General features: G+C 33.8%; 1 protein-coding gene across 1 annotated transcript in view; it reads left to right on the top strand.

Annotated features, from left to right (window-relative positions):
* The window catches only part of jakmip3 (Janus kinase and microtubule interacting protein 3), a 32934-nt gene extending 14325 nt beyond the window's left edge, over nt 1–18609 (top strand). The window contains exons 4-22 of the mRNA XM_088917087.1: nt 1889–2002; nt 4938–5091; nt 5560–5681; nt 6102–6137; nt 6579–6645; nt 6845–6951; nt 7244–7372; nt 8676–8759; nt 13465–13527; nt 14323–14421; nt 14597–14695; nt 14790–14849; nt 15025–15090; nt 15530–15598; nt 15693–15770; nt 16378–16581; nt 17314–17379; nt 18087–18159; nt 18583–18609. Coding sequence (XP_088773213.1) covers nt 1889–2002; nt 4938–5091; nt 5560–5681; nt 6102–6137; nt 6579–6645; nt 6845–6951; nt 7244–7372; nt 8676–8759; nt 13465–13527; nt 14323–14421; nt 14597–14695; nt 14790–14849; nt 15025–15090; nt 15530–15598; nt 15693–15770; nt 16378–16581; nt 17314–17379; nt 18087–18137 — 1668 coding nt within the window. The 3' untranslated portion in view covers nt 18138–18159; nt 18583–18609. The remainder of the gene's footprint in view (nt 1–1888; nt 2003–4937; nt 5092–5559; nt 5682–6101; nt 6138–6578; nt 6646–6844; nt 6952–7243; nt 7373–8675; nt 8760–13464; nt 13528–14322; nt 14422–14596; nt 14696–14789; nt 14850–15024; nt 15091–15529; nt 15599–15692; nt 15771–16377; nt 16582–17313; nt 17380–18086; nt 18160–18582) is intronic.
* Nucleotides 18610–27484: the final 8875 nt, after the last annotated feature.

The raw sequence follows: 27484 nt of genomic DNA, 5'->3' as shown, positions 1-27484 counted from the left end.
TTTACCTGATCTTCCACTAAAGCAGCCCCAGTTTCTTGATGACTAGCCCTTCAAGCCTAGGCATGTCCCCATACTTGATTTTAAAATGGCAAAAGCAGCAATGATGATTCATAACATGAGATTTTTTGTTGGTGTGCTTTTTTTCTGGCAATTTTGCTAATTTATGTTAATATTATTAAATTGGCTTTGCACAGTTTATTTTTTATTGTTGTTTTATCGGATATTAACAGCTTCATTCTTGTACACTTGCCAAAGCGTAAATGTACATACCTTTTTAAGAATTTGCTGTTATTATCAAACTGCAGATAGCGTGTAGTAGTAGCAGAAGGCTTTTACAAGACCTTTCTGTAGGAGCAGGTTATAATGATCATGTTTATTTATTGTCTCGAAAGACCTTTTCATATTGTAAAGTTCTGTTGTTAAGGTTTCACTCTGTCCCATCTGGAGACTTTTTTAGAAAACTTTACTACAGTGTTTAATATGCTCTTAAAGCATATTATACTCAAAACATCTAAACAGACTTAGATTTAATCTTAATCTCCTTCAGTTACCCTCTCTATGCCTTCAACCATTGTAATTCTCCAAACAATAATGTTTTCAAATTCTGTTTTTTATCTATCTGCAGTGATAGTCAAACACAGCAAATTAAATTATTCAATTAACCTAAGAAACTTTAAACACTGATTAAAACCAACTTCTTTTCTGAATTGCTTTGCAAATAATATAGTCTCTCCTCAGACCCACAAGGTTTCATCATAAGATTTTTGTATTCATGCTATTGAAACAATGATAAATAACTTCTCTTTATTTAATTAAATAGAAATAATATTTTCTGTTTATAAATGCTTAAGCTAAATACAAAGGCTTAAGTCTTTTTGAGCTTTAATTCAATATTTCAAACTAACACATACTGCTGTATACATACTGTATACCAAGTTGCTGCTTATTGTTTAACTATCAACAAATGTTTACAATTTATTATTATGATAGAAAGAGCTGTTAATTTTTTTGGACTCTCAGACATATGTCTGACATATGTTGGACTTTTCCATTCTTTGTTCCTCAAAGGCTACAAAGGCTACAAAGGCTGTAAGTTTTCTTAATAAATCAGAAAAATTAAAGGAGTAGCAATTTTTTTTTGTAGTAAATCAGAATAAAGTTCTTAATTCTTGATTTTGAAAAGTCTCTCCTGCACCTGTTGAATAAGGAATTCTTGATTTAGTTTCTCTTTTTACTAGGTTGTATATTGTTTCATTTTACAATTTAAATGCTAGTCATATAACTTCTATTTTTGTAATGTAATCATCACAGTAAAATCAAAATTTTCTGTACAAAAACTAAGCTTACCTAGAACACCCAATATTAATAGAATGATGGAGTTTTCTGTATGTTCTGTATGTTAGTGCATTGTGTTTATTAACATAGTTAAGAAGAGTATGTCTTCTGAGTATCTGTATTTTACTACTTTCATAAACTTGAAGAAGTTGCCTTTCTTTCATTTATTACAGTACATGTACAGGTGTTTTAAGTACATACAAGTGTGGTGAAAGTGCAGCTTGAATGATTAACTGTGCTCCCTGTTCAAAAATGTGTGGGAAAAGGGACAGAAGGCATGGAGAGGTGATTCCCTGTTCTTTCAGTGTACTTCCCAGTCATACACTAACAAAACTGTTCCAAAATTACTGAAACGTCTTTTATATTAGAGTAGTTTTATGTTCATTTAAGTAATCAGATAAAGGCACAGTTAAGCATAATCCTTCTTTTTTAATCAGTGCACATGGACTATACAGCCTCCGATGAGCTCTTCAGTGCCTGGGTTGGCACTGAAGCCTGTTGGATGCTGGGCTAATGTTCAGTTATTTGCAGTTGGTTTATGTTTTAGGAACAGCAGTTGGATGAAAGAGATGCTCGGCGTTTCCAGCTTAAGATTGCTGAATTGAGCGCCATCATACGGAAACTGGAAGACCGTAATGCACTGCTGTCTGAGGAAAGGAATGAACTGGTGAGCACTGTATTTGTCTCCTTGTCCTAGTTTCTCTTTACATTGTTGTTTTTGTGCAGCACAGTTAAATATTACTGTATGATATAAATCCCCACAGTATCTCTATGCTGACTTATTAAGATGTATTCTTTACTTTGTTCTTTTCCTTTGGAAAGGACATACTGTATCATCCTTCCATCCATTTCTTATCACTTCACCCAATTTCAGGTCACGGGGGAGCCAAAGCCTATCTTGACAAGCAGTAGGCAGAAGGCAGGATACACCCTGGACAGGACGTCAGTCCATCAGGGCTGACACATTTCAATTTTGCTTTGATTCATTTTTTACATAATTTCATAATTATCCATTTAATGGAGGGAAAAAATGAAAGAAATCAGTTATTTGTGGCGTACTGTATATCATATCATACTGTCCGTGAAGTTATCAAAATGAAAAACACATAAAAAGAAATCCAGGATCAACACACTTCTTGCAAACTGATCAAATTCCAAGCAGAGCTTAGTTTGCTGATAAAACTACTCAGGTAGCACCGTAATGTAAAGTAAATATTCTCACCCTGTTGTATCATTGCAGTTCTATGTACAGTCACCCATCCATCCGATTTCCTGTTAAGGGTCATGGTGATTGTGTCTACAGTGGTGACATTTGTTTCTCTGCATTAGGAAATACTATCAGATTCACCCTTTCTGTCATTGTGAGATATTGTTAAACTAACAGAAATATTATGAGAAATTTGAATGCAGCAGTTTTTTTTTTAGATTGGCATATTATTTGCCTTTCTGTAAGATAACTCCTGCCATTAAGAGAACAAATGTGAACATTCAAGCCAAAGGGGATGCTTTACACAGCCAGCAGAGAAAAGAATGAAAGTATGCTGTAAAGAAAATGGACCATTTATATTTGCCAAATATTAAAATTGAATAATAGATGATGTCGGCTGTTGTATTACATGACCTTTCCAAGGTCTCATTTACATTTGGATCTCTCATAAAATCATTTATCATGATAAAGAAGGAACATATTTTTATGTTTAATATTACTGTATTAGAAAACCCAGTGCTATTGTCAGCAGTGAAAATCAAATTATGGGGACAAGAAATAGCTGTAATTATAATCTACATAGGCGCAAAGAATATTAGAGAATCTTTAAACACCTTTTACCATCTTAACACAGAGAGTAAGCATACCTGTCTTGAGCTTGATAGCTGTCTGGAACAGGAAAATAATATAATTGAAAAATTGTGGAATCTCAGTTACAGTCTACTGGGTCTTCCACCTCTTCTTTTTTTCAAAATCAGCCTTTTCAGGAAGTAAATTACTTAATAAATGACAAGGGCAGATGAGTTTGACATTAAAGATAAGGAAGATGAAAATAAACATCAACTCTTTTTGCTGTTGCTGCACATAACCTATTATTAACATGATAATGTAATGTTATTAGCAACATTGATAATGCTCCAAATCCACCTGCTGGGCATTCTACATATTACAGTCTGTGCTTACAAAGAGCAAATGTGAACATGTGTAAGGCAGTGGTCTTCTGTCCTCTGGCCAAAGTTCTGGAGAGTCCCAGTCCAGTAAGTCTTATAGGTCACCCTCAATCACTGCCTTTTTAAAAGATAAGGAACAGTCGGAACCATTGATCAATTAAGATAAAAAATTGTTTAGTTAAGAGAAAACTGGTTGTTGAGCGCTAAAGAGTATGATGATTTTTCTACCAAATGATCTCTAAATTTCTGTACATATTTTAATAAGTCACCCCTATAAGTTACATTGTTCCAGATCTGTAGAAGGTGGCTAGTGGGTACCTGTATCAGGATACCGGGACTAGAGATACCCCTGGTCTAGAATATGTTATTGGTTCAGAAAATCTGTACAGGCCAATAAAAGCCAAATCTTTAAACTGCTGAAGTTTTGACAGAGAAGGTCAAGGGGGATTTTCTGTGAAAGTGTCAGGGATTCCTGTAAACTAAGGCTGATGATTCTGTGCCTCATCTTTGAGGATTTGCCAATGACTGCTGGAAAGTAAACCTTCCATCCAGTAGTAACTGAGGGTACTTTTGACTTTGTAGCTCAACAGCGTATTGATAGTGCTTCATAAAAAAGAATCATGGGTTAATTGGTCTTTTCTGATTGAAGTAGTTGTGATGTAAAAACTGTAATCAAAGGCAACTAGCTGGTGCCTTACACTTTGAAATTCAGACTCAGTTCTTTTAGTCTGTCAAACTAGGATAACCCTTTGAGTCTGGATTATACAGTACCTGATATCTCTTCTTTGGACTGATTCCAGAGTGGCAATAACTTTTTTTGTAGCATGGTGACCAAAATGTTACACAATACCTACTTTGGATTAAATACTTGAAGCAAAGCTTTTGCCTAAGATTAACTGCACAGAAGGTTTTGACACTTCATTCTTTATTGTCTTTATCACAGTAAAATGGTGAGTCAAAAGCTTGCACTTTATACATTTGATAAGTGAAACAGAGAAGTGACTTTTTTTCTTAGATCAGAAATCTAAGATGTAGTTATCAGACTTTATGATGTGTAAAAGGAAAACCTTTTTACTGGCTACAGTATATACAGTATATGAAAAATCCTACAAGGGAGCTGGCAGCAACAAAAAGCTATTTTATTGCCAAGCTTACAGTATATTCCATCCTGCACATCTTTTAAACAAATAGACTATATTAATTGCTGTCTATAATATGTGAACACATTGATGAGTACACCTGTGTTTACAATAATAAAAACATACACATAAAACATAGCAGAAATCCATCAACTATTAGACTGAGCCATGTGCGATAATTCTTATTAAGTTTTTCACATTAAATCAAATAAAGAGAGAACATGTACCAAAGAAAAATATTGAACACAGAACGGATGAGTTCTCTTATGCTGTAAAGCTGCAGTATTCTTTTTTGAACTCTTGCAGCTCAAGCGGCTTCGGGAAGCTGAGAGTCAATACAAACCTGTACTGGATAAAAACAGGAGACTTAGCAGAAAAAATGAAGAGCTGGCCCATGCCCTTCGCCGTATGGAGAACAAATTGAAATTTGTCACCCAGGAGAACATGGAAATGGTAAATTGTTAGTTCACTGTGTGTGTTTTTTCAAGGATAGTGCTGTCTGATTAATTGTGTTGTCATCTTAAATCGGTCTATATTTAAATTAAAAAATTCTGCTGTAGTGTATTTTGCTCTTCGGTTATAACATTTGTCTAAATTTGCTAAATGTACAATTTTCCTAATAGCATCTTACACTGCTAGAGAATTAGTAGACAGAACAACATCTGAGAGTTGTTAAGTGTAAAGAAGTTTACAGATCTGTCCTCCTGGATATTTTTAGAAAAACTCTGCCTGTCAATTGAAACAGCAGTCCAGCTAACTAATGAGAAACATGGTCTGTCTTTGGAACAATGCTATTGAAACAAACATGAACTGCTTGGACATAGATTAACGTCCAGGGAAAAGGGGGTTTTGTGTGCATCTATCTATCTGTTCTAGTTCTCAGACGTACAGTATAACAATATTTTATTTTCTGTCTAGAGAGAGAGAGTGGGAACCATCAGGCGCCCAAGCTCCTTGAATGACCTTGATCAAAGTCAAGAAGAGCGAGAGATTGAATTTCTGAGGTTGCAAGTTGCTGAGCAGCAAAATATCATTGATGATTTGTCGAAGGTAACGCAATAACACGTCAGTCTTGGCCTCACGCTTAGTCATTCTAGTCTATTCAGCATAAACACTGTTTAGAATTTAATCTCAATCACCAAATCCTTTAGAAATACAGTATACAATAGTTATATACAGTATCTGTAGGGATATATATAGTTAATAGTTACTGCTATTTAAAAGTTATGAATCCATTTTGATGACGTAGTTCTCTGTTTTTGGTAAACGTATACAATAAAGATTCAAAAGAATAAACATTATTCTGTATGTAGAATATGTACATGAATATATGCTGTACTGTATATGCTTACAATTGTAGGACAAGTATACTTTGTAAACAGATTAGATACTGAAATGTAAATACTAGGTAATTAGAATCTTCTTAGATGTTAGGTTTTAAATGTTCATTATTTTATTTTTGAATTTCAGGCACTGGAAACTGCTGGTTATGTAAAGAGTGTCATAGTAAGATTTAATTTTATTCTTCTTATTCATACTTAGCTACAGGGAAAGACCTGATCTAGATATTTTATTTGACCCTTTCTTCTATAGTTTACCCACAAAAGAACATGTATATCACAAGACAGAATAGGGTTCAGACATTCTGTTTCTCAGATTCTCAAGGATGCCAGTATTCAGGTGTTGCTGCTGTTTTCTAACTGTGATCATGAAGACTGTAACTTGGGCATCACTGCCATTGTTTTAATTTTATTTCAGTGGGTGTTTATGTTTGAAGAACCTAGGAATTTTTACAGCACTGAGAATTAATCGGTTTGAGCATCAGGATTGGCATTAAAATTACTTTTCATATGCTCTTTTGTTTTTCTGTTTCATTGATTACGTCTTTTGTCTTTACCTACATTGCATAGCCTCATAACTGGTTTGCTGTGCATGTATTCTGTGCAGGAGCGTGATAAACTTCTGAGGTACAGACGGCAAAGGAAGAAAATTGTCAAGCCATGTAAGGTAAGAAGTTACAGGTTTATTTCTAGAAATATTAAGAAGCTAAAATCAGATAAAAACAAGCAGTAACAAACAAACAGTAAGCCTGACAAAATTAATGCACTTTAATAATTTGACACAAAATGCTCATGCTCAGCTAGATTTCCACTCTTTTGCAAGTGCCGGGAAGGCCTCTAACATCCTGTGTTGTCCTCAGAAGCCGGTGGTAGAAACATTCTTTGGATATGATGAAGATGCATCTTTGGATTCTGATGGCTCCTCAATCTCTTATCAAACCGACAAGACTCCTTGCACGCCTGATGATGATTTAGACGATGTAAGGATATAGTATATCATATAGTTTTTTTAAATGCACAGACATATGCATTTATACATGCGTTATACAGATTAAATTAGTCAGAAAAAAACAATTGAGAGGACATTCATCATAATTTTTTCAATGTCACAGAAATCACAGTTTCACATATGTTTGACATAGTCAAAGACATTGCAAAAATCCATTTAATTCCATGGGAACTGTGTTTTTAAGTAATAGGAATAAGGAGTTTTACCTTGTATTCAACCTCATAGAGGCATTAGCTTATTTAAAACAACAACTGTCTCTGCAGGGCATGGTCAAAGAAGAGACAGAACTGCGTTTTCGACAGTTGACGATGGAGTACCAAGCATTACAACGGGCCTACGCACTGTTGCAAGAGCAGGTTGGGGGAACATTTGATGCTGAAAGAGAAGTCAAGGTATTTGTTTTAAGTTTTTTAACTTTATTCTATTTATACAGTATAAATGCTATAGCATCAATAGAAACTTCTGAATCAGTTAAAAATATATTTTAATTATTATAATTATTTAAAATTATCATACAAAATAATAAATATGTGTCTATTCATACATTTGCAATAACCTCTTTGTCATTAAAGTTTGTGATTGCAAACCTAACTTGAAAGGTACAGGGTACAAGGCTGGGACTACTCCAGCTCATTACATGGCACACACTCTCATACACATACTACGGTCAGTTTAGAGAAGCCAGTTAGCCTGGACAGTGTAAGTAAAAAGGAGCACCAAGAGAACCCCAGGTGGAAATAGGAACATGCGGACCCAGTAAATAAAGAAACAATATATAACATTTAAGTATTTTTAAGTTCTCCGTATGTTCATACAGGTTTCTGTGGGTACTCTGATTTCCTTCCACCTCACCAAGACATTCTTAACAGATTAATCAGTATCACTAAACTGTATCTGTGTGTGTGCATTGGAATGTACCTAATTCAGGGTGCTGTCCCTCTTGCACCCTGTGCTTCTCAGATAGGCTCCAAGTTGTTGTGACCCTTTTATTTTGGCTTTGATTTTTTGTAAGTAATAAAAATAAAGCAAATTGTCTCGATCGTAAACCCCTCCTCTTAAGGACGCTCCAGCCCTTCCTTGTTTTTCACTCATCTTCCGCACCTGCTCCCTGTTCCAGCTCCCTTTAAAAGCCAGACACCTGCTCTGTCCCGGGCTCTGCATTGGTTCCCGTACCAGGCAAGTCCGGGACCTGGAAGCGCCTGGCCCCATCAATGTTCCTGTTCCTGTTCCCGACCCGGTTCTTGTTTTTATCTCATCTGTCTTGGATGGATCGCCTGGCTTTGGACTTTTGCCCCGTTTTGGATTCCCCTTTTGGACTCAGCTCTGGATTGTTTGCCTCGGCCACACCTCCCAGGAACACCGGCGCACCATGGACACGCCCCCTGTTTACATTCCCGACTCCCGCATGCTTTTTTCCCCTTGTTTTCCTCACTCAACCCCAGATTGTGTCTTCTGCATAGGGTCCGGAAAGAACACCTTCATTACACAAATAAATAAGGGTTAATAGTTAACAGGGTTAACAGTTACAACAGAATATTATGACAGATTCTTTCACCATGCATCTGGGTAGGCACCGTGTTCAATAACACATTATTTCTATTCATATTGAGCATTCCGTGAGATCTTAATTAAGGAAAATGTCTTTCAGATATTTTCAACGTTATCACTTTTAACTTTTATTTTCTGTTTCTTTAGACGCGAGAACAACTACAGGCAGAAATCACTCAATACCAAACAAGAATAGAGGACCTTGAGAAAGCTTTGTCACAGCAAGGCCAGGTATTTTATTAAAGCATCTGTTTAGTTTAAAGTGGTCATGAATTGGGGGGGGGGCACACTAGTCAGGAGGTTATCAATACTGTCTCACAGCTATTGGTCTGGAAACTAGGGTGGCTTCTGTGTAGAGTTTTCATGTTGACATTGTGACATTGACAAGTTTTCACCAGTTGCTCCCACAATCTGAAGGCATGCTGTCTCCGTTAACTGTCATCTCTAAATTATGCTGTGAGAGCTTGTGTGTGTGTCTGTGCCCTATCATGAACTGTTGTCCTGTCCAAAATGTATCCCGCCTTGCCAGTTGTTCAGGTTCCATCTTCTGATCACCAGAGGGCGCCTCAAACACTGCTTGCTGGCCCAGCTGCACAGCAGAGGCTCAGACCATGCAGATGGCTGTAGTCAGTTATGGACTGACTAGTGTACCCAGGGCTCTACGCCTCCCCTCCTCAGCTCAGTATAAAATATGCTGTAATTCCTTTCAGTGTTCAGTATCTTATACCTCTGGTTTGAGCTCTGGACTTTTACTTACCTGTTTTTTTTTTCCAGTACCTACTGTACTGCTCCTTATCTTTCTTCTTAATCCTGTTCTGTTTCAGTCTTTATTCTTGTTCTTGATATTCATTTCATATTATTTTCTCCTGTTACCCCTTGCTTCCTATCCCCTGCTTCTTGTATTTTATTTCTCCTTTGATTGAATTGCCTTCCTGGTTCTTGAATTTGGCCTGGTTTTCTGGGCTTTCTGTCCATTCCCCCACTTACTTGAGCTGTTAAGGCTGCCATTACACCAGTGTCTGCCAGGTTAGGCTCCAAATACTTGTGCCTTTATTGGACTTACAGTAATTATTAAGTTGTTGTTGAAAATGGGCATGCATGTTTGCATGTTGATATGCATTCCCTCAGAGATAATATTTTGGATACAGTGCACCAAATATCCAAAAGCTAGATTATATCTGTTTTTGTCTAATAAACTGTCATTGAATAAATATCATGACAATAGAGAAAAATAGAAGTCTCACCAAACTATTAGGTAACAGTTCAGTTTTACATTAACTCAAGTTTTAAATTTTATCTGAAAACAATAGAAGAAAAGAATATGGGTATAGGAATATCTCTTAATAATGGTAATTTATTAAACAAAATTGTACCTATTCAGACTTTTGTTATACAGCCTGTGCTAAATATCTCAGTGTTTAGGCAGCAATCCAGACAAGCATTTCAATAAAGTAAAGAAGGTCTGTGCTAGATACACCAAGCATAAGTGCTGATAGTTTAATTCACAGATTTTTAATGTTGAGTGCTTTAGCGCGCTATATGAATTTAATAGGAAACAAAGACCTTTGAGAGCATATTGACATGTTTCTAAGAACAATTACTTTTATTGGATTTAAAATGGGGAAAAGCCAATTCTGCTCAGATGAAATAAAGGAAATTGCTTAGCACAGAACGCATTAAAATACAAATGGACTTTCAATAAGCAACTTAGAAGTAAAATGGTTGTATGTTGACTAAAGCGCTTTGAAAAATAAACTCAGTGACAAAAAAGTAGTTTAATTCAATTTACTCTTATCCACATATCAGTTTATACTTTTCAGTTATTAGCTAATGAGCTGTTTGAACCTGCCTTCCTACACAAACTTTTAAAAATTTAAGGTGTAGTTCATGGTTTTCAACTGATATACTGCCTTGAGTATATTAAAGGCAATGGCAATGAGTCACTATACACATTTCTGCCATGGTAAGAAATTACAATATGAACTCTCCATTACAATACATTAAATGCATTAGAGGATGAGCTGTTACAGAAATATAGAGAGAGCTAAAGTGACCTCAGAAAGGCAGTGTGGTAAATTACGATGCTTAGTTTAACAGGAATGGATTTTTATTAATAATGATATTTAGATATCTCAAATCCCAAATTACACCCAAGATTTGCTATAACATTGACTTGAATTTCATTTTTATTTTTTTTTTGTTTCTGGTTTCAAATACAGTGGACAGTGGGCATAATGTATTGTACATTGAATTTCATTTTATACAGTATCATTGTCAAAAGATGGGGACAAGTTGTTTTGGCGCAGGGATCTACAGAGAATTTCAAACACATGTAATCTAGAATGGAATGGGGGTAGAATTTAAAGAAAATCTGCAAGGGACATACAGTATGTACCTATTAGTAGGTAGTGTAGATTCTTCTTATTTGAGCCACAACAGTTAATTGGGACAGAACTTGCCTTTCTTTCTGAGGCATTATGCAAACAAGTTCTTGATTTCCTCACTGGATGGGACACCAGTCCCATCACAGAACCTACCCATTGGGCTAGAGAAAGCAGAATAATGTACTTCGCTCTGCAGACTCTGCTGTAGGGATTTGAACCCACAACCCACCAGTTATAAGTCCAGTTTCCGCATTTTGAAATGCTTATAATTAATTACAATGATTATTTGGAGCACAATTCATGCTATAGTAACTATATTATTGCCCTGTGATTATGATATACTTGGATCCACAGAAAATTACTAACAAAGACTGGTGTTGAAAAATACAGTATTAGGTGGTACAGATACAGAAATGATGGAAAAGGTGGCAGAGGAGCACTACAAACCTAAAAGAGTATTAAGGCACAGGAGCCTAAGACAGAGGAAATAAGGATCTCAGAAATTGAAATGCATAGTGCAAGAAGTATACTACAGGCCACTAAATTCAGATATCATTGATAATACAGTCATATACTATGACATCAAGAATGACAATAAAGGATGGTTATGATGCGAGATTTACATTTTTCCCACACTGGAAAAAACCATCAGGAATAGCTGCAGCTGACACAGAACTGTTACACATGCTTAACAGCAGGAGAATATTGGTATAATTCAAATTGTGAATTACCTTGTGAACATCTCACTTTATTACCTGATGTAATGTGTGGTGCAGCTACAGGCACATAATGGCTGCTGCATATCAGTGGTGATGACTTCAGTAGCCAATGAAGTGGGTCCTGTTCTTTGTTTAAAGCAGTTTTGGATCCTTTGGGATGGAAACACTATAAATTGCAAGGAATTATTGTTCTTTGAAGTCTTTTCAAACAGTCAGGACAGAGAAAGGAAAAGACAGGTGTAAGGATCATTAGGGAAATGTGAAAGTGATGAGAAGAGAAGTAGAATGAGTAATGAATAAGTAATGAGTTCAACAGAAGTAGAATTACTGTAGTTAAGATAGGCACAGTATGGAATCAGTTGAGAATGGAGCTTAAAGATGTTCTATTTTTCCAATGGATTCATCCCACTATGAAATCAAAGTATAAAAAGAAGCAACCAAAATGGTTTCATAACTCAATGAAGAAAAATAAGGAGAAAAGCACTCCATAAAATCATTTAAAAAATAGATCTGGCTAAGAAAATTAGAAATTAATTAGATGGTCCAAATGGATCCCTATCATTTAAAATGTTATATTCTAATGGGAATAATGAATTTCAAGCACCGGTAAAAAAGATATTACAAATGCCAAGAAAAAACAAATACTGTAGTAAAGGCTAAAATAAATAATAAAGTTTTTTTTCAGTAGAGAAGGAAATAAGGAAAAGAGAAAGTGTTTCATAGACAATAATGGAAAACATTTAGAGGAAGAATTGGAAATGGTTAATGTGTTAAATGAATTTTTCATTTAGGTTTTTAGAAAAAAACAAAATGCCTCAGGCTGAACAAACACAAAGTTCTCTATTAAACTTAGCAAATAAGAGGCAGACGTGTCTCAGGTACTAGAAGCACTTAACATAATCTCAAGGGTCCAGTTACTATTCATGTTGTTATTCATAAGCCATTAACAAAGCTCTTCTAGAAGCTTTTACAGACTGGAGTAATACGTATTGACTGGAAAATTGCTAATGTTGGGCCCATCCATAAAACAGGACAAAATGGAACTAACTGTAGAACAATAGGTGATTAGTTAAAACACTGCTTGCATCTTCATATTCAGCCTTTTCTTTTTCAAATGAAAATACATCAGGGAACTTTGTAGATTAAAAGGAGTGCTTTTTAATGAAAATTTTAAAATAAATTTTGTGCAAAGAAATGTATTGTTTAAGTACATGTAATACCATGTGCTGATAAAGCAGCAATGTGCTCAAAACAGTGAAGATAATAACCTGTCAGAATAGTTTTTTTATGTCACCAAAAGCTACATTATACTGTATATATGGAAAGGTATTAAACATGCAACAAAAGTTATTAGATCTAACGATCCTCTGTTATATTTTTAATGCCTGTCAGTATAAAAAAGTATATAAAGACTGAAAGAGAAAACTAATTTTAAGTCAATCTAAAGTATTAAATTCAATTATTTATTTACTCTACTTACTGAATGTTATTGAATTAACTAATAAAAAATATTCGACATACACTGTAAGTGTTGTAATATTAAAATGTCAGTTGTGCATAATACTGTACATTGCAATAGCTTTTTCTGTATATGTTTATGTATTGTATTTTATTTAAGATCAATGAGCTGCCAAATCACTTATATGATTTTATTTTACTTTACCTACCTCTGTTTGTGTGTTTTAAAACTGCAAAGTAAACACAGAAATATGTAATATAACTAAGTAACAATAATTCAGATTAATACATTGAATGTAGAATTGTAGTTAAAAATCATACAATTACACATTAAAGTTAATGCTTGGCTATTAATAATTAAATTTAATTTTAAAGGATATGAAATGGATCGAAGAGAAACAAGCCCTCTATCGGAGGAACCAGGAACTTGTTGATAAGGTGAGTGTAGCCTTTTTATTATTTAATAATTATACAAAGTAATTTTCAGATGTTATAATGGTCTGTTTTCTTGCATATATTTCTAACCCAGCTAGTTATGGTGGAACAAAAAGGATAAAATACTTTGGAATCTGAATGCATGACTTTCTGGTGAGGTGCTGAGTCCTAATCACTATTCAATGCACAAAACTGAAAATAGCCAAAAACAAACGTATATCATATTTTTAAATATGTTTGACTGCAGACTGCCTTCATCATATACACTGTACTAGGCAGATGTTTTTTTTTTTTATTTAATGTACCTGTAGAATATATTTTTGCTGAGTATCTGTGTTCAATAGCTGTCTTTTATTCACAGGGTGAAGTTTGAAATCATGCTTGGAAATGTAACTTACTGCTTGGAAATATTTCACTAAACTTTAAAAAGTCGTTGGTATTCCAATTTTCAGGGGGATTCTGTTTCAGAAGCTTTCAGTTAAAATTCCACAGTAGCCTTCTACTGTTTAATCCTCATCCAAGCTCAGACACCACATCTGAAGCTGCAGTTTCTCTTGTACTGAGCAGGAATGCTTTTTCATCACCAGCAGAGTAAAACAAACCTGTCTAACAGTGGCCTTATCGCAGCTCATATTCCCTCTTAGTGGGTGAACAATCCAATTGAAAAAAAAAATGCAATTATTTTTTTGGACATTCCTATATGGTCACTATTAAGTATGTAAAGAAATAAAGAATAGTTTGAGCGTTTTTACTACACAGTCATTTAATGAAGCGTTTTCTATTTTTCTGTTTTTCTAGATTAAACAAATGGAGACGGAGGAATCACGGCTGAAACATGACATCCAGGATGTTAAAGACCAAAACGAACTTTTAGAGTTCCGTATCCTAGAACTTGAAGTAAGATAAGGCATTAGATTCTATCAAAATTCTGATTTAATTCCTTTTTATGTTCCTGTGATAATAATTATCTGTTGAGAACAGATAACCTGTGCTGAAAATTCTTAACAAACATTGCGTTTTCCTGAGACACACAAGATGGATAATTTTTTAACAATCTTTAATTTAATTTCAGGAGCGGGAGAGAAGATCCCCTGCAATCAACTTCCATAACATTCCATTTACAGAAGGCATGAGTCCTCTGCAGGTGTATTGCCAAGCTGAGGGTGTCACTGTAAGTCAACAATCCTCAACTCTGACATCCACATGATGTTAAATATTTCATAAATATGAGCAGAAATAATCTGAACTTTTCTCCTTTTTTTTAGGATATTGTAATTACAGAGTTGATGAAAAAGTTGGATATTTTAGGAGATAACGCCGTAAGTGTATGTTGCCTTTCTAAGTTGTGCATTTCATAATTACATAATTACAAGTTATTTTTGCAATGAATATTTAAAAACTGGAAAGTTATATAACTGTATTTTAATGTGCTCTAATATTTCTTTTTCTTTGTACCTTCCAGTGAGTTTTATTAATATCTGTTTTTTTTCTATCATACAGAACTTAACCAATGAAGAACAAGTAGTTGTCATTCAAGCAAGGACAATTTTGACCTTAGCGGAAAAGGTATTTAGCAAGTTGTGTTTGTTTTGTTACAAAGAAAATACTGAGATTCAGTAAGTCGCTGTAACATTTACAGTAAAATGCTGCATTCATATATTTTTTGGTGGCAAAATTATAATTTAATGCATGAAACAGCTGAATGCTTTCCGCACAAATTAAAGACAAGATGCAGTTGCTTTTCAGATTTCAAACAGACAGCCTCATTAAAAAAAAAATGAAAAAAAGTAATTGCAATGAATTACAATTAAACAGCAATTTGTACGTTTTGGCAATGAGTGTTTTGTTTTTCATTGTCACTTATTGGATTTCACAAGAGAGGAGTAGCATTTACCCCCTTAATATGGATAAGTTTTACATCTATGGGGTGTTTCTGAAGCACAAATAAAATTTTTATATGGTTCTATATCTACTTAACCCAATGGTTATAATTTCATGCTTTCAGTGGCTCCAGCAAATAGAAGTCACCAAATCAGCTTTACAGCAAAAAATGCTGGACCTTGAAAATGAAAAGGTAATTGACATCTTGAAAAAGATTTTCTACATTCCGTTTTCTGCCTTCTGACTGAGCATCCTATGGGAAGATTATCTTTATTTTTTTTTCTAAGGAGCTCTTTAGTAAGCAGAAAGGGTATCTGGATGAAGAACTGGACTACAGGAAACAGTCAATGGATCAAGCACATAAGGTGAAAGCTACAGTATTTTCTAATGTTTTTACTTGCCTTAAAAGCTATTTTTATTTGCTTTTACAAAATATATTACACTGTAAATACTGTAGCCTTCAAATGTATTTATCTTTGATGATCTTCAAAAGCTTTTTTCAGTAGGCCGCCTGATATATAGATATCATTTATATGTATATTTATATGTCTATAAGGCATTTATATAGACATAATAATATGATTAATTAGAACTCAATATTTTTTTCCAGTAGGAACTAAATTTTAACTATTGCATATTTAAAGTAACTTAAAATATCCAACTTTTAAGTAGAAAGAAAACTTGCTAATGTTGTTACCAAGCAGCTTGTTGGGTCGTTTAAGAATTCATTTAAGTAAGTAGCTCAAATTCAAAGAAAACCAGCAAGTGTTGGTGCCCAGCACCAGGATTAGAAACCCAGCTCCACAGCAGATGTGCTACAATCCTACATCGTATTAGTACTTTTTATTGCTGTCTTTCTAGAAAAAGTGTTTGGATTAAAATATAAGTTTTGAAAATAAGAAACCTGGCTTTCATTAGGAAATATGCTTGACTTTTTTTTTGTAAGTGTATCTCTCCTTTTGTAATGGGCAGCGGATCCTTGAATTGGAAGCCATGCTGTTTGATGCCCTGCAGCAGGAAGCTGGAGCCAAGATGTCTGAGCTGCTCTCAGACGAGGAGCGGGAGACTTTGAAGTACGCAGTGGAGCAGTGGAAACGGCAGGTGATGAGTGAGCTCCGAGAGAGAGATGCTCAGATACTCAGAGAGAGGATGGAGCTGGTTCATCATGCGCAACAGGTGTGGGCACAGCTTTCTTTCCTTCATTTTCCCTTTCATTCTTGTAGCTCCCACAGCGTAGCCAGCTTTTGACAGGACAACACTGTGAGGAGAAAAATGTGTTTGCTAATAAAATACTTACAGTAGATTTATTGGAAGACAGTTCTAAGCCTTTAACATTGCTAGCAGTAAAATTTAACACCCTTTTCGTACTGGGTTGGCTGTTGGTTGATGAAATGTTTTAGTGTCTTTTAATTTAATTGAATGATCTACATACATATAGCTGAAAATTAGAAATTAGTAAAAAGACCTATCTTTCCACAGATTATTCAGAAGTTCAAGCAGCGACTTTACATGTATCTTTAATCCCATGTAGCACAAATGTGGTTGTCACTTCTTTCACAAGAGCACGCACATTTCCATTGAAGCAGCAGATAACAGAAAATTTCCCATTCAAGAGCTTCCCAAAAAGCTTCCCATACTGTCAAACTATGTAATTTGGTAGTTGTTGAGTTGACAGGGCACACTTTCTTTTATGGCTTCTAGACATTTTTAGGATGTGGTTGTTGGTTGTTTTCCCACACACGGGGAAACTTCAGTATGTTTTGGGGTCTCTGTTTTTGGATGCCTAGCTGAAGTGGTGAATTGCCATTTAATATAATATCATAAATAGTTGAGATTATTTTTATAGATCTGAAATAGACTGCATCACACATCAGAATGTTTATTTTTGTCTTGCATAACACTTTATAGAGAATTAAAGAGCTAGAAGAAAGAATAGAAGCACAGAAACGACAGATAAAGGAATTAGAAGAGAAGGTAAATCTTTTTTTTTTATTGGTCAATACTACAGACAGACACAAATGGTATAATTTACACAATGAATTTTCGGTATTGGGTGCCATGGCAACCAGCACAGCTGCCTCACTACTCATGAGGCCCTGTGTTTGATTCCTTTTCTGCGGAGCTTGCATGCTTTCCTGAGTTTCATGTGGGATTTCTTCAAGTGCTCCATTTTCATCTTCCAAGCTTCCTCCTACTGTACCTCACAAAGGCATGAGGGTTAAGTTAATTAGTGTAAAGTAAGTAAATTATCCATGTTTGCATATGCCTAGCGATGGACTTGTGTACTGCTCAGGGTGTAGCTCTTGCTTTGTGCCCTGTGCTTCTGGGATAAGATTCACTTTGCCATGATCCTTACTAGGCGTAAGCAGTTTCCTGGTAAAGAAAGGAAGGAAGTACAGTATGTTTAAATTAGACATGTTAATTTTAATTTTAGAGATGTCTTTAATTGAAATAAAGATGGATCATTTTTAGCTGTATTCATGGAATTAAACAAGTATAAAGTACAACAATGTTAGTTGATTATTTAATTAATGTCAGATCTCAGGTTTTATGTAATATAAGTATATGACAAATACAGTATTAAGCATTCTTTTCTTGCTTTGTGTTTTGCTTCCTTTTCTTTCTGTGGTCTAAACTATACTTATTTCTCTGTTCTTTTTTATTTTATACCCATTTTTCAGTTTTTATTTTTATTTTTGTTTTTTTCTTTAGCCTTCATTCTTTGGTCATAGCTCTTCCAGTCAGCCAAAACAGGTAGGTTCTGATATATTCATAATCAGTTAAAGGCCTCACTGTAGTATTATATCATAATACTGTAAACGGTACTGGAGTGGTTGGGAGTTAAAATCTTATGATCACTGCTTTGTAAAAGTAAATTAATTTCAATGACTGATTAAATTATTCTTCATTTATTGTTTCAATAATCCTTTACCAGAATAAAGAAAACACCAGAAGGTTTTAAAATTAATGCAGTCCTCACTAAATATTTAATGAACATTCAGCTTATAAACATTCTAACAAGAAGGCACAATAATCAACTATGTAGGAGGCAATTGTTTATAAATAATGGGAATAGAAGTCCTACAACTTCAGATTGAAGAGACTGCATCAATTTGCTCTTTAATTGGCCTTTTGTGCACATATAGTAGAGAATATTAATGCATTGTTATTGTTTAGTCACCAGGTGAACAAACAGTTTGGTGCATCTTAAGTAAGAAGATTGGAGTTGTCCAAGACATCACAACGCACAATGAAGGACAAGCTGAGTTTGATCACCTTGGAGACATGACATTTGTGTTTCCTTTCAGGAAATTAGTTTTTGGCTTTTTTTGGATCCAGATGCTAAAACAGTGGAAATGCGACACTGTTTTGAAGATATAAGAAAACATTTTTGAATGAAATAACAGAAAGCCTGAAAAAGGTACCATATAGAAAAGTTGTGAAATTTTGTGCACACAATTTAAGAACTCTTAAATTGAAGATTTTTCCTGCTAGGCAGGTGGTACACCGGCTGCTTCTATATAGAAGCATGAAGAAATAAATTGATGTGCCCTACTGACATCTCACTTCTCACCCCGTGATGGTTTTAGAAACATTTTCAGCAGTTTCCTGAAGACAGTGTTCCAGACTCCAGTGAAAGTGGAAGATGCTAGGGCCCATACAATAAGTGTTTCAAATTAAAAATAAGCCAAGCAATGGAATATAGTTTTAAAAACAGATTGTTTTGGATACATTTTCAATAAATACATGAGAAGATTACAGAACTATCAAGGACTGTTTTTTTTCTGTTGGAAGGGGACCTAAAAAATAAATATTTAGTTCCTAAAGATGACTGTCTACTTTCCCAATACTTTAAAACTGAGATATTTACCTCAATCATGTGGTGCTTGTAAAATAATATTTTTGTTTTTATAAAAGGACTCAGTGCTGGAGCATCTCTGAACTCTAGCATAATTACACATCATAGGCTGGAAGCTGAAAGAAAACAGTGTCATATGTATGTTGCAGCGATATTATATATTATATAGTATCACCCATTTAAGAAAGAGATTCAACTGGTACATAGACAAGCCAGAGTTTCAGTTCACCTATCAAGGAAGATGGAAGATATGATGAAAAAGTATGCTTGGATTCTGAATGGATCAAAAATTATGTCTGATATTAATGGAAGTTGAAACCAAATTAGACTTAATTTCAACAAAGACAATGGTGAAGTCTTTCAGAGTGAATTGAAAGAGTTTCTATCCACCCCAAAATAAAATTTCACAGGTGAGAAAAAATAATTGCATCTTTTACTAGATGTTTGAAATTAATTTGAAATCTTTTTGTTTGACAATGAACATCCAAGTTATTAATTAATTACTTGAAACAAGTTCTGTAAAATGTTAAGATACCAAGATACCATAATTACTGTTATGTGTGTTTGGAGGAATGTTAAGAATGAAAATACTGCATTTTTACCATGATCAAGTACTGTACAGACATTTAGTTTTTCTTCATGCTGTTAAAAAAGTTAGTATCCCTTAATTCTTAATGTCTTATACAGCACCTTTATAAAGACAAACCCCATATTATTCATGGAGTAAGGATGCATACAGTATTTCTCTTTTTAATTAGGTGATCTGTAAATTACCTGATTATGGTTCTGAATAAGCAAGATTTTCTTTTTTCCCCTTTAAATAACTAAACTATATAACTATTTGAGTGTAAAAACTGGTAATTTTTTGGCTTTTACATTCTAAAATCAAGCTACAGTCTTCAAATAAAGTCCACAAGAGGGAGTTCCAGATCAAAAAACTTGCTTTTTTAAAACTCGCCTATGCTAAATAGGAAGCCTGGTATTATATATGTACAGTATGCACCAACTGATATTAGCTCACCTAGAATGATAATTCATTATAAACATATTATCTAATTGATTAGGAATTACGGGAATTTAAATTCTTTAGATTCCTTTTCATCTCTAGCCACAAACCAGCAATTGCCCAATAAGGTAGTTACAGCAGCTGTTCAATACTGTTTGCTCTTTTTTATGAGGCAAATATCCTCAATGCCTGTTCTTGCACTTTTACCAGCAAAAATGGTAAAATAGTGTAGTAATTTAACCATAAGAATTCATACTCAAAGTAAATGACATAAATGACTTATTTATGGCATTTAAATACACAGCATTCCTTTATTCCTGCTTACACACACCCCACATTAGTCATGATTTGAACACAGATGCTTCCAATTGCGATAGGACTTATTTTTCAGTTACCTTTTTTCCCATTTTACAGAGGCCACCTGTTTGCAGTATAGATAAATTATCATTAATTATATGTAAGAGTATGTGTGTTTTTACTGTAAAGTTTGTTTCAATTGATATGTATTGTTAATTGTTTATATGTTTAATATTTTTACAGTCTTTTCAGACTATAAAAACTTGAAGATTAATAAGTTAATGCCACTCTTCATCATTCCAATGGGATATAGTAGTGGCACAGCACTCCTGGTATTCTGAAACTATGGTATATACCTGTGGTGGAAGATCCCAAAAGATAATTCCAATAACAGGTAAAAAAGTGATTGATTTATTAGCCCTGTTATGCAGCTCTTTTATATCTCTTTACTGTACTCTCCTAGAAATAGAGAAAAATAAATTATCTGCTTGTTCAACCCTTTACTCTCAGCAGGAAAAAATCACTGTGGTAGCAGGAAAGAATACTATAATTTGCCTAGCAAGAGCTGATCCAACTATCATCAAAGTGGCTGCATTACAGCACATTAAAGAACATAAATTTTATGCATTTAAAATCTTTTTAAAGAATTGTTTATATAACCCCTGAAGCATTAAATGCCATAAAGTATTCACCATTTAAACCAAATTCATTGTTTATTTCTGTTGTCTTTTACAGTATGCTATTTTGTTTCCTCAAGCAGAACCATTAATTTTCCACACTGTGACTCAGTGTGTGTGGATGACTTATTAACTATTCCGGGTTAAACACCTTTATTAGCATAAAAAAGGTCCTATTTTCTATTCAGCCTCTTCACATCTGTTGTGTTTAAGGCAGTGTCAGATTTATTGAAGGAGGATTGATTGAACCCATCTGCCAGCACCTCTCAGAAAGCCTTTTTTGCAGAGAGATGTAACACTGACTGTTTACAGTAAACATGTGATACCATGTATTTGTTTATTTCAGAGCTCTAAAATATGAGTGTTAACAATATCATTGAATAAAAGACAAATTAAAGGGTACTGAACCAATTTTTATTTAACTAATTTAGTAGGTATTTTGGTGTTCTGTTATCTATATAATTGTACAGTTATGTTTACAGTACATTGCAGCAAATACTTTGTTACTTTTTGGAGTGACTTTGAACCAAAAATATTGAATGGCAGAGATAAAGGATTTATCCCCCACTTATAATTATCTGCTGGATCGTAGTTTACATAATTAGTGCAGACATACGAGCATCTGACTGCAATAAAATTATAGGCAATAGCCTGTTGATACTCTGTCTCATAAGTACCTCTTTGTTATGTCATTCTAATCATGTTTACCTTTCCCAAAACTAAGACTGGACCAGTCAAGCAATTATTAATCAAGCATTGTTATTTTTCCAAACATCATTATGTATAGACATGAGTTTCCTACAAAATTATAGCAAGAAGAAAGAAACTTTTCTTTAAAATATCAATGTTTAATCTTTTTATATAGACCATGCAACCTCATAGTCCTTAAGTTCATGAAGGGAAGACAGTGTGTATTTTTTACAATTTCCGTGCAAAATATCCTATAAACCTTGCTAATTTTCAAATGTAAAATGACTTATATACTGCAGTGCCCTTACAGAATAAAATAAGTACCCTGAATATAATGGAACTGCCCACTTCCAGTACTACTACTACTACTAATAATAATAATAATAAATGCTTAATACAGTACAAGTTGTGCAGGAGACATTTCATACCTGAAATGTTCAAAAGTGATCTGCATGCTGTGTTAATAGGTAAGTAGTATTTGTCAGCAAAACTATGTCAAAGTTGATATGTTGAATTAAATTAAATTGCACTCATTAAAATCAGCTGTTCAGGAGACGGCATGAACTATGGCATACCAAGTCCTCCAAAAATATAAGTCCAGTTAGAAATTTTCTTTTAGGTCTGATTTACCATAAAATAACCACCAATGTAAATTAGAGATCACTTTAGCAAAACTAGAGAATGAATATAAATGTATTTTACATGATTGGCAAGTTGCTCTTTTTTTGCAATACTTAGATAAAGTATCTAAAAAATGTCGCCTTCTATGTGTCGATATATATTTATAAATAAAATAGTAGTGAAATTTGTATTGTCTAAAGCATGTTTACAATGTAATAGGGCCTCTTTTGCGTCACCAGAAGTTTTATTGTCTTTTTCTGAATGACAGACAATGACAGCAATATAGAATATTGAAACTCCATCTCTTTTGTGTGTAAATTGGAGGTTGTACACATTACCGTGCACTTGGTAGTTTAATTGTGGTTTGAAATGCACTCATCATTGCTGATTCATTATAAGACCAAAATGTAAAAACAGCATTGCAGTTCCCCTTTAAAAGCAGTTAAAGAACACTATATATGGTAGACCCTGGACCAAGGTGTAACATAGAAACTCATACATTGCCAGATCACCCACCAACATTATATAAGGAACATGTTAGTACAACTTAATACCAGTGGGTTGTATTTTGTACATCTAACATCTGACTTTTTCTTTAAATAGAACTATCAATCAGTGTTTAAGAAGTGCTCATTTTATTGTATACTATTTCTGTTTCAATATAGGTCTTGCAGTCTAACAGGATATAAACAACAGAAAAAAATTGTCTAAAACAAAAGGTTTTTTTCTCTAAACTTCAAAAACTTTTGAAGAGATCCAGCTGATATACAGGGCTATATTTCAGCAAGATTCATTGTTTCAGTTAGCTTTTTGACTAAAATTGATATGGACAGTTGCTGTAGTCTTGAAAGAACTGTAAAGTTTCATGTACTCTGTTTGAATGTGGAAATAGCACAGGATCTCATTACAAATTAATTTGAAATCTACACTGTTACAGGGAATTTAATAATGGAATAAAAAAGATATATATATATGGTTATAAAAATGTTTAATATGCTACAAATTAAGAAAGGTTATTACAATTTTGTAGCTGTTCTCTTTTCTTTAATTAGATCATTCCTACACTCAAGGTTCTAACTGTATGTAAAGCCAAAAACACAAAAATATGTTTTGTGTTGGTTATGTACACATACTGTACAGTATTCACTTTACCAAATCTCAGCTGTTGAATATTATGTTAAAATTTGCTATTGAAATGTTTTTTTTATTTCCTTATATAATGCATACTGGAAACAGTATTCCACGTTTACGCATTCAATTTACAGATAAATTATGTTTATGTTACAGAACTGTGCAGCTCATGTTATTGTTTAGGACAGGATTAAATTTCAAAGATGCTACAGAATACTTTTGTGCACATATTTGAAAGTGTTTAATAAGGATGTTTGGATATAAGTGAGGACGTAGTACAAGCTTTTGGATCAAAGCAGTATCTCACTTCTCTGGTAGCAGTTTTATAGGATGTCTGCAATGGACGCCATTAAAATGAGGCCAGAAACTCTAATGATTCTACATGATGGCCTGAACTTTTATTGCGGCTTTTCAGCAAACCGTAAATCTATGAAACCCTTAGGACCACAGCTTTCATTGGCTTCTTTTATTCATAGACACAAGTCTTACATAATTTAAATTTCTCTGTACCTCTGCAGAAAAGTTTTGAAAAAAATGTCTTCTTTTGGATTCAATAGAATCCAATAAAAACAATGGATTTTAATGTTTTTAGTAAACAATATAATAATTCCCAGTTCCAACTCCTTAATGTACCTTAAAATTACTTATTAAATGGGGTAGTATTTCCTGAAGCCCAGACACATATGGTGACAAAACATCTTCTGAGTGGACAGATGGAACCTCATAGATACTCTGTACCCATCTGCTAATTGCTAATAGGGGAATTGAATGGTCAGTGCTTGAAGCATTTATATATCATCTATTGCACAAATGTACACGTAGAATCCTACATGGAGCATTATATGAAATTCAATCTCTCTGTCCAGGAGAGATTTTCAGGCTCTGTATTCTAACAGCACCATTTTATCACTCTCCAAAAGGAAAATACAGCCCTTTTCTTGATAGCACAAAGATTAGGCTGCAGATTCAGGAAATTAAAAGTAATTGACATGTTACTGGATCTGTCATGGGCATTACACATACACAGAATATATTGTGTGACCAGTTGATTACATAATTTAACTGATCAGAATCTCTGAAAGCCACTTTTGAACATACAGAAAACATCTGCTTTCCAAATGAGAGGAAGAGAGAATTTTTTATTAATGATGTACAGTAGAAGCACGGGTTTGGCTGAGAGGCTTGCATGTCATTCCAGATAGGGATGCGTGTAATGGTTGCAATATTAACATTAGAACTCTTTTGATGCTATAGATGCTTTTTATTATAGTTCTTATTCTTACAAACTATGGTGTTAGAGAATCCTGGAAATCTTGTAAACTTGTATGGACATACAGTATATGATATTGTTTAAATCTCTTTTTTAGGGAGAGAACAACACCAGAGGAATATGATGACCTGTTTTTTAACCAGCTGTGTAAAACTGCCAGTCTCCCTACCAACTCTGAAATTGTACCAACCAGGTCCTCTATGAGTTTTCAGTTTAATGTATTTGCAAACATATTTTTTATTTTTTAAATTAATTTATTTTATTGGGCAACAAAGAACAACCTATCCAAAAAGTGTATTGATTAAATAAAAACAATTTGATAAGCACACTTCAGCAACAGGAGTGTCTCAGTTATCTCAAATTATAGATGTAAAATATGTCTTAAGATGGTTTATTAAAGAAAATGACATTACCTAATAATATACTGTACAGACACTGCTTTAAAAATAGGAAAGTACAAAAATATTCAATTTTCTTTTGACACGTTTATTCTTACAGTTTGTATTCTTTACTTAAGAATCCCTAATTTACTTAATATCACTTTTGTTTCTTTTTTTCCCAATGGCTGAGCAGTCAGTCCTTGTATTATCCATGTTTAGCTTATGTCATTGTGTCTGCTGTTAAAATAATTGCCAACATTTACTCTAGGAAAGCTAAATGTATGATAAATTGGTTGAATGTACAGTACTATACAGGTACTTCTAAATCTGCCTTAATTAAAATTATTTTTATGAGGACCTTAAGTCGTTGGCCTGCTTGAAAAAGAAAGATCTGCTGCAAATGGTGTGACAAGGTTTGCACGATTTATTTTGTACAGCACAGAACGCATTCCTATGTATAATCTGATGCAAAGGCAAGTAATTTTTAAAGCTAGCACATTTAATGTAATACTCAGGCCAAGCCTTAGCATGTTCTATATACTGTATGTATATCATGGTGTCATTCAAATGTATTTTGCACAGAACAAAAATTGACAAAGGGTCTGAAGCAAATATTGATCAAAAAGAAGATACGCAGAAACAAGGCATGTAATATGAAATGGTAATTGGTACCAAAATATAGCTGTATGTAACAAAGGATATTTGTACAGAATCAATATAATGGCTAAATTATTAAGTTATGTTATTTTCAGTAAACTGTAGCCATATGGCACTCAAAAACACTTGCATTAGCCTTTAGGACTCCCAAGTTTGTTCCATTTATGAATAATGTTCACAAGACACAGAAAACTGATGTTGCAGTAAGTTAAGCTAGTTTACTTTATGAATCATCTACTTATCTTTATTATTAAAATAATTGAGATGGGATCAAAAAGACAACATGTCTGAGTTCTGGCTAGTTATCTAACTTAGGATGGATGCTGGTGGGCAAAATTCACATTATACTGTATTTGTGTAAAAAGAAAAATCAGATGATCCACTTCTGGTCAAATCACAACATTGTAATTCACAACGACCAGGCCCTCATGAGGTCAATTATTAATAAGTGAAAGAGATAGCACAATAACTTTACAATGCTGTGAGATATATATTTAATATAGGGTGAAAAAAGTGTAAGTTTGAAAAGAAAAAGAGAACAGCCACCACTCCTCAGTATTTCAGACACAGAGACACAAGGGGGGATTGCTGTCTAACTGTCCTAGCAAGAAAACATATTTGAAATAAACTTGATTACTAAAGAATACATTTAAAAGGTTTGTAAAATGTTTCCCTACATTACTATTAATAAATTTTAAAAAAACTTTTTACTTTGTACTTTTTGTAACTTTCTGTAACTTTCTTTTTTGTATTTTGGAAAGCTTATGTCATTATTTGCAGATTAAATATGCAAGTGTCTCTGAGGTTGTCTAAACTAATATCCATTTGAACTTCAAACTTTCAAAGCTGACCCCTGGTATATACTTTTACTGTGTGTATTCCAGGGTGTGCCTATATAGTTCAAGCTGTTAAAGGACAGTAGCTGTTATATGAAGTATTATAAACAATAATTAAAGCCTTCACTAAACCCTCAGTGCCTTACACAGCTTGATAACAAATAAGTTTTACCTTTCTTTCAACTTGTGTATTTGCATAGTTCAAGATCTCTTATGTATTCTGTAAACAAGAGGCCAGAGTTTAAAATTGCAGTGTCAGCACTCAAACACTAGGTTATCTAATGGATTTTATGGATTTAGTTTAGACTCAGGAAACCATATTGTGAATATTTGTATTAAATCATGTATATTTTATAAAAGGGTCTATTGTAAATATATGCAAGAGTTATAAATAACAGCTTTTAGCTTCTGGCTATACAGGTCAAAAGTATGTAATTTGTTTTGTGATCTGCATTATAATCACTTAATATTCATACCTTAATTGTTTAATGTTTGGTTAAGTGAGAAACAAGTAATTTGCAGCCCTTAAACCGGGACTATTTGTTGATCAGCTACAAGATTTTACACATATTTTTGTATTGTGATCCATGTATATTAGCTCTTTCTATTCATTTGTAAAATGCATATATTATTGTAATTTTTTTAATAAAACATA

Source organism: Atractosteus spatula, chromosome 5 (assembly GCF_055471065.1).
Source record: "Atractosteus spatula isolate fAtrSpa1 chromosome 5, fAtrSpa1.hap1, whole genome shotgun sequence".
In the NCBI taxonomy this organism is placed as follows: domain Eukaryota; kingdom Metazoa; phylum Chordata; class Actinopteri; order Semionotiformes; family Lepisosteidae; genus Atractosteus; species Atractosteus spatula.
This window is presented reverse-complemented; position numbering and strand designations above follow the sequence as displayed.